This window comes from Coregonus lavaretus, assembly GCF_964263955.1.
Source record: "Coregonus lavaretus genome assembly, contig: HAP1_SCAFFOLD_4168, whole genome shotgun sequence".
In the NCBI taxonomy this organism is placed as follows: Eukaryota; Metazoa; Chordata; class Actinopteri; order Salmoniformes; family Salmonidae; genus Coregonus; species Coregonus lavaretus.
The window spans coordinates 26,960-35,669 of record NW_028165730.1 but is presented as its reverse complement, the minus strand read 5'-3'; the positions used below and the strand labels follow the sequence as shown (position 1 = coordinate 35,669).

General features: G+C 43.5%; 1 protein-coding gene across 1 annotated transcript; it reads right to left on the bottom strand.

Moving 5' to 3' along the window:
• Positions 1-1,939: 1,939 nt before the first annotated feature.
• On the bottom strand, positions 1,940-8,296 carry LOC311115535 (transcription factor GATA-5-like; the record flags this gene model as incomplete). Its single annotated transcript, XM_084190688.1, has 6 exons — positions 1,940-2,059; positions 2,470-2,600; positions 2,784-2,868; positions 3,323-3,451; positions 4,761-4,930; positions 7,780-8,296. The coding sequence occupies 6 exons, from the start codon at positions 8,294-8,296 to the stop codon at positions 1,940-1,942; spliced, it is 1,152 nt and encodes a 383-aa protein (XP_084046814.1).
• Positions 8,297-8,710: the final 414 nt, after the last annotated feature.

The window sequence follows — 8,710 nt, the reverse complement described above, 5'->3', positions numbered from 1 at the left end:
AAAGTATGGCGGAGGTAACATCATGGTTTGTGGCTGCTTTGCTGCCTCAGGTCCTAGACAGCTTGCTATCATCGACGGAAAAAATGAATTCCCAAGTTTATGAAGACATTTTGCAGGAGAATGTAAGGCTATCTGTCCGCCAACTGAAGCTCAACAGAAGTTGGGTGATGCAACAGGACAACGACCCACACAGAAGTTCATCAACAACAGAATGGCTTCAACAGAAGAAAATACGCCTTCTGGAGTGGCCCAGTCAGAGTCTTGACCTCAACCCGATTGAGATGCTGTCATATGACCTCAAGAGAGCGGTTCACACCAGACATCCCAAGAATATTGCTGAACCTAAACAGTTTTGTAAAGAGGAATGGTCCAAAATTCCTCTGGACCGTTGTGCAGGTCTGATCCGCAACTACAGAAAAGGTTTGGTTGAGGTTATTGCTGCCAAAGGAGGGTCAACCAGTTATTAAATCCAAGGGTTCACATACTTTTCCCACCCTGCACTGTGAATGTTTACATGGTTCAATAAAGACATGAAAACTTATAATTGTTTGTGTGTTATTAGTTTAAGCAGACTGTGTTTGTCTATTGTTGAGACCAATTTACGCAGAAATCCAGGTAATTCCAAAGGGTTCACATACTTTTTCTTGCCACTGTATGCATAGTTTGTCAAATGAACAACGTATGTAATTCATTACATACGAAACACATGTAAATGTGTACTTCCTATTTTAGAGGTCATACCTTGAACATACAACACATTCTAAGAAGGGAAGTGACTTCTGGGATATGACATGTTTACTTTGGTGTTTCATGATGGTTCTTATCTCAACATAAATAATGTATCTATAAAAGTGTATCATCCTACACGCCAGTAATGAAACATGTTCAGAGGTAATTAAACACTTGCAGTTTTTTGTCCATCCGGTTTTGTGTTTAATGGGATACTTCTGGATATTGGCAATGAGGCCATTTATCTACTTCCCCAGTGTCACGGATTCAGCCGAGGCTGCCCCCTCCTCCTTGCTCGGGCAGGTTTCGGCGTTCGTCGTCACCGGCTTACTAGCCACTACCGCTCCATTTATCATCACTCCATTTGTCTTGTCTTGTCTTGTCAATCACACACACCTGGTACTCATTCCCTCATTAGTCTGTGTATAAGTGTTCCCTCTGCCCCCCTTGTCCTCTGTGAGTGATTGTTCATTGTGAGAGTGAGTAGCTCGGTTGAGCTACTCTTTACTTGTATGCAGCCAAGGTTGATTTTCCCTTGTGCTAGTTTCGTTCTGTCGCTATATGCGCTACATGACTGTACACGGAATAAACTCTGGATTTCTGCGTTTTACCTCCTGCGCCTGACTCCGTCATTCACACCTCATCACACCCAGATTCAGATGAACTTGTGGATACCATTTTTATGTCTCTGCGTGTTAGCAGATACCCATACACTTCCAGTCATTGCGCTAACGCTAGTTAGCATTGGCTTGCGAAACTACCTCTAACTTTCTTCATAATGGACACAGAGCCATAGAAATGGTATCCATTAGTTCATCTGACTCTGGGGAAGTAGAAACATCCCGAAGTATCCCTTTAACACTCTGTAATAACTTATTGAACTCTTTCTGGGTTATCTCTTGAAACACCATGTAAAACTGTGATGGTGATATCAGCAAAACATAAATAATGGCAACAACAAAAACAACAACAACAACAACAACAACAACTAGATATAGTATTGATAGTAGCCACAAAAAAAGTTCAAATTTCTTTACATTCCACTTGATTGCCGTCGTTTCCTTCTGTTTTTCCATCCCCTTCATCCACGGGAAAAACAGTTGGTCTATAATAGGTAGTTCTCTTCACAAGTCTATATTATCCACAGTGAGCTGAGCTATGCTGGGTCCAGGCCCAGGACCAGGTCCAAGTGAACTGCGGTCTAGCTAGCTCACGCCTGAGACAGAGCACACCAGGAGTTCTGTGGGGTGATAGATGTAGGAGTGAAGGTGTAGTCCTCATACTTGATGTCCACATGTCCTGATCCTGCACTGTCCAGATGTGATGAAGCCTTCGGAGAAATAATGAGATATGTAAATGACTGAGCACAATGATAATAAGGCCTAGGAACTAGGATCTAAGTGGGATAGAATTAAGTGAACATCAAATATGGACTTATTTTCGGGCAGTGAACGTTGAAAGCACATCATACTGTCTCCCTTGAGGATAGTACTGTAGCAGTATGAGGATCCTGGAACGCAGAGGCCTTACCTGGGACACAGAGGCTATGGTCTGTCCGGCCTTACCTGGGACACAGAGGCTATGGTCTGTCCGGCCTTACCTGGGACACAGAGGCTATGGTCTGTCCGGCCTTACCTGGGACACAGAGGCTATGGTCTGTCCGGCCTTACCTGGGACACAGAGGCTATGGTCTGTCCGGCCTTACCTGGGACACAGAGGCTATGGTCTGTCCGGCCTTACCTGGGACACAGAGGCTATGGTCTGCCCGGCGTAGGGGGAGGGGGCCATGTTGGGTTCACTCTTTATAGTAGAGGCATGTTCTGAGACAGACACGGAGGACGGGGAGTTGGTGCCTGACGCTGACGAACCTCCTGAAGAAAACAGACAAATGGGTGAGTGACAGGTACAAATCGGACTAGACCGATGTACGATATCAATAGGATTTTATACAGGTCGGTTCTTCCGCTCCCCTCTCTCTCTTACACACAGATGCAAACTTTCATCAACCTAACTAAACTTCATACATTCTCTCTCATTCCGTTCCTCATTCTTACCTGTTGAGGTTTTGGACTTGGGCATCTTAGGTTTCCGTTTCCTTGTCTGAATGCTTTCCTTCTTCATGGCCATTGGTCTGGGGATCTGAGAGGAGGAGGAGAGGCCAATAATGTAGATCCTAGTTGTAACAAAGGCCAACTTGCCTCGAAAACACACACAATGACCTTTCCTCCCACCTCTCTCTATTGATAACAACAACCATGATGACCGTGATAAGCTTTTACATAACACAAATAATATGCTGCTCACACTGCACTGCCAGGCTGATAGGGGTTGGTTTACGTGACCCACACTGCACTGCCAGGCTGATAGGGGTTGGTTTACGTGACCCACATTGCACTGCCAGGCTGATAGGGGTTGGTTTACGTGACCCACACTGCACTGCCAGGCTGATAGGGGTTGGTTATTACAGCAGCATTTTAGACAGGTTTTCCTCCAGCGCAAACGTTGTGTACATTACATGATGTGAGTAGAGTAGGGTGCATGGGAAATGTTTGTGTGTGTATATGTGTCTGTATGGTGTGTGTGTGTTGCCTACCCCATGTAGTTTCATGTAGAGGCCACAGGCGTTGCAGACAGGCTCTCCCTCTGCGCTGCGACGCCACAGCGTGGTTGTGCTGGTGTGGCAGTTAGTGCAGCACAGGCCGGCCCGGCGAGATGTGGTCTGCTGTAGATGGAGAAGGTGTCAATAGCCAGACTATACCGTCACCGTAACTCAAAGCATTATTCTGACATTTTTCTGAGAGAGAACTGGACCAAGGACAAGGCCAGCTGAAGATGAAAAGTGTAGATGTAGGGTTAGATGGCGAGTCGGCCCCTGGGGGATGTATGTATGACAGGTGCAGGGAACGAGCACCTTAACAGGATAGCTCAGCCCAAAAAAACTATCTTGCATTGCTGACTCCATGGACTCTGTCGTATAATATTATTTGTAGGTGTTTATAAGATGTGGTCGATTTTTTTATTTGGGTAAACTATCTCTTCACTGTAAGTGAAGTGCGCAGTGTACACACAATGCCCCCCATAGTATCCACGATGAGACCAAACATGCAGTGTACTGCTAAGGACTTGACATGAGAAATGTTTCACATAGTGCTGGGCTAAGCACTAAGCACTCTTGGCTGAACCTGCCTCGCCTCTCTGTCAGCTTGTCAATGGACACAAGTGAGATTTCTCTGCAGAAACACACTGTAGTTTGGTCACATTGTTCTCTCGCCTCGTACAGATCTGTCTAAAAACAGACAACCCAAGGGCAAGGTCACTGAAGGACAAATTAAAACAAAAACAGGCCAGGCCAGGCAGAGCGGAGCGGAGCTGGCTAGGGTAACTCACAGCAGCTGCTCGCTCTGAGAGGCTGGTTCCTGACTGGGAAAGAGACCGTGGTGAAGAGTTATTTCCCTCACTCTGGTTCCTGACTGGGAAAGAGACCGTGGTGAAGGCCTCTTTCCCTAACTCTGGTTCCTGACTGGGAAAGAGACCGTGGTGAAGAGTTATTTCCCTCACTCTCCTACACTAACCTTCTGAAGGAACACACTGACCCTCTACCTCACACTTTTTTCCAACCAATACCTGTGTTAACGGGGTTTGACCTAGAAGAAAGTACTATCTGCCTAAGCCAGCTTTTTCTCAAAACCAAATCAATACATTTAGTGACCAAAATATTCTTAAAATTCCACATTGACTATTGTAAAATATACTGTATTAGTGAATAATAGGCCTAATCAATAAGATGCATCTAAGTCAAATTCAATCAATCAATCAAATGTATTTTATGAAGCCCTTTTTACATCAGCAGTTGTCACAAAGTTCTTATACAGACACCCAGCCTAAAACCCCAAAAGAACAAGCAATGCAGTGGCAGAAGCACAGTGGAAAAACTCCCTAGAAGGCAGGAGGAACCTAGGATGAAACCTAGTTATAAGTTATGTTACATCCATACACTTTTATGAACACACAAATAATGCAATGGCGCTTACCAGGCGTTTCTGGGGTTTGATGAGCGGTCTGTTGATTCCGTTCATCTTGTGGTACAGTCCGCAGGCATTGCACAGGTAGTGCCCAGTACCATCCCGCCGCCACAGAGGAGTGGAGATGGAGCCGCAGTTTACGCACTCGCGCCCCTCTCCTGGGAACTCCTCTGACATGTCTGTAATATGACGCAGCCAAAGTGATAGAGTTTTAATATTCTCAGTAGCCTAGCCTTGGGTTGGTTTTAATGCAATGTGCCATTGCCACATGATGACGCTAGAGCAAAAACATGAACACGGCTGAAACTAGCTATGAACGTACCCTACATCATCACCTTGAGTTAAATTGCATTATTCTGTAAATTTGGACATCATCTTATTTATAAGATATTTTAGTAAAATGTGTTTAAAGACTCTGGAATACAATTTAGGCCTATTGTGATTGCAAGTGCTATGTGTGTGCCTATTTGGATATTGGGTAAAAATGTTGCTTCTTTGGTCAGTTTTGTATTTTTTTGGATACATTGAAAGCATATAAAATAAATCATAAATCCAGACATGAAGGCCATAAATTAAGACATATTTGATGTTTGTTAAGTCATATCAGTGGACAGAACACACCATCATGTTTGATGTTTGTAAACCTGTATTGGTGGAAATAAAACGCCATCATGTTTGATGTTTGTAAACCTGTATTGGTGGAAATAAAACGCCAGCATGTTTGATGTTTGTAAACCTGTATTGGTGGAAATAAAACGCCATCATGTTTGATGTTTGTAAACCTGTATTGGTGGAAATAAAACGCCAGCATGTTTGATGTTTGTAAACCTGTATTGGTGGAAATAAAACGCCAGCATGTTTGATGTTTGTAAACCTGTATTGGTGGACATAACACCAGCATGTTTGATGTTTGTAAACCTGTATTGGTGGAAATAACACCAGCATGTTTGATGTTTGTAAACCAATATCGTTGACATAAAGAGCCAGCGCCTGATAAATGTTCCCCCTCTCAGCTCGCTCGAGAGGAATTTAACCCTCCCGTTGTCCTAGGGTCAAAATGACCCGCCACTGTGTTGAACCAACTTTATTTAATTTTTATATTTTTTGGATCATTTGTGAGAAGGAGGCAGTGAGACTTTAAAGAACAGAGATCTAAACTGAATGTATCAATATGGAGAGAGGGTCATAGACGTATCTATTTGGGCGGCTTGCTGGCGGGGCACAGGGCCCAGACGGGTGGAATGTCAATGGGGCTCTTATCAGTGTTAAGGATCCAGGGGTCCCCAAATCATTCAAGCTACTGACACTCGACGGCCTCCCACAATTAATCACTCAAATTCCTTATCCACATATTGAAATAGGATAAATTGTTAAAAACAACAACAGTAGTATTGATAACAATAATAACAATAGAAGAAGAACAAAACCTAGTAACAATAATTATATCTTTATTTAACTAGGCAAGTCAATTAAGAACAAATTCTTATTTACAATAACGGCCTACACCGGCCAAACCCAGACGACGCTGGGCCAATTGTGCGCCGCCCTATGGGACTCCCAATCACAACCGGTTGTGATACAGCCTGGAATAGAACCATGGGGTCGGTAGTGACGCCTCAAGCACTGAGATGCAGTGCCTTAGAACGCTGCGCCATTCGGCATTCAATTATTCAATTATGTTCCTTTTTATTCATTATGTGCTATAATTTTACATTTTAGTCATTTAGCAGATGCTCTTATCCAGAGCGACTTACAGTTAGTGAGTGCATACATTTTCATAATCATGGTAAATGTCTTATTTTCTTCATGTGTAAGAGTGCCATGAGATATCAAAGTGCTATAACTAAGCTATTGACAACATAGTCTTGTAAACCAAACTTGGGGTAGATGTCTAAGCCCCACCGTTCACAGACAGACACGCACAGACACACACACACACACCACTTTTCGTTTAGCTTCAACAAGTCAGCAAATCCAGGAACCATGAATCCAAAATAAACAAGAAATAACGAAATATTTTCACCAGAATGAAAATCCGTTCCTGTTTGATGTGAAACGAAGTAATCAACAAATGCATAGTGTGTATTGTTATTAACTGGAAATGGGCTATGGCCTACAAAGGAATCGCGTCCTTATATCCATGCAACAGGGGAAAATCCCACTTCAAAACATTCTGATTTTCGACCATCAAAGGACGTGTTGGCTGCGTACTAAACGTGTATCTTGGACCCATTTCCAAATAGGCCTTTACTGTCTGATCTGATCAAGGTGACAATTGGACAGTTTCCACTAGTGAGTGTGTATTGATCATCAAAACACTAGAAAAGAAAACGGACTGTTGGTGAGGATAAATTAGCACCTCAATTAACTGGTTTTAGTAACCTCTCTTTTAAAGAATGTGTATTGTGAAAGCTGGTAAAGATTGTTCTTTTTTAAAGGTTGATTGAATCACAGTGACTGAGTACAATCAATTGTAGAATTGACCACGTACAATGGGACTTCTCAATCGCATCAATAAATACCTTTAGAAAGAACAAGGCTATAAATTGTGAGGTCAGCGCACGGGCCTCTGTTACCCTTCACAGACACACAAACCGCCTCTGTAACCCTTCACAGACACACAAACGAATAGCCTCATTAGCAAAAGTAGGCCTAACCAAAACGTAACTGTAATGAAAAGGTTTTTGCATGAAATTCAAGGTGAATTATCCACAATTTTTTATCTTATTAAAATCGTATTAATATTTATCAAAATATAGGTCTACATATGTTGTCTGCCTCCAAAACATATGTAGGCCTATATGTCATTAAAGGGTTACTAGGCCTGCGATATAAATGTAATTATGTTCATTTTTATTCAATATGTGCTAAATTCTTTTCGTGGCCTTCACCAATTACAAATACATCAGGGGAACATTATTAAATAGGAGTACATTATTTGATTTTACAAATTCCCTTTAGTTTCAGAGGAAATGTCAGACAAAAAAAAACATATGTGTAGCCACATTTATCAAAGACTGTTACATACCCAAACTGGACCTTCTCCCAGACAGGCAACCTTGCCGTCCCTGAAGACTGATCATGCCGCTCTCAAAGTGCCCAGGTGTCCAAGAGGTCGCCATCTCGGGGCTCATATACGCGTACGGACTCGAGTATGAGCCTCCAACTGACCGCACCAAAGTGCTGCCATAGTGGTCGACCCGACCACCGTTACCAAGCACTAGCTGGTTCTGGTAGGCTGTGTCCCTGCCGGTATTGCTGCTTACTGGCGGGCTGTGAGAGTAGGAGAACCCGGGAGGTGGATGGGGGCTGCCCGGGATGAAAGACGAACTGTCTGTGCCAGACTGAGGCCAGCCGTGATGCCCGCCGAGGCCATGAGACTGATGGGCGGACTCGCATGTCTGCAAGTACGGCAGGGTTTGCAGCATAGCAGGCACCCTCGTAGTGGGCACGTAGACTGGGGAACTCGCCGAAGGGTGAATATAGTTCCCTGCATCGTGTGCGTATGGGGACTGGTTGGATGACAAAGCAAGGCTTTGGTACATTTTTACACCGTATACTCGTCCTATTTGGAAGAATATGGGTACTGACTCCTGGGACAAAGCGGGTCAAGTAAAGACACTTTCAAGCAGCTCCTAGGGCACCTCGAGTCGTGGGCGATTCTTCGTTATCCAGTCGCTGGATAATAAGCAAATAAATCCGCTCCTGTATGAAAGGGAAATACCACAATCAACAAAAGTGTCCTGTAGTGGAGAGATGGAAGCCATAGCACTAATTACAGAAGAAACACAATCTAGCTGCAGCTTAAAATTCAAGCCTGGGACATAGCCTGTTGTGGTCTATATCTATTATCTTCATCTTTTGTAAAATGCGCTCCTTTCCCTTTAAAATAAATGTTGGTATTATTTAGGTACAATATCACGAATTAGGCCTAAACTAAGCGGGTGTAAATCGCAATA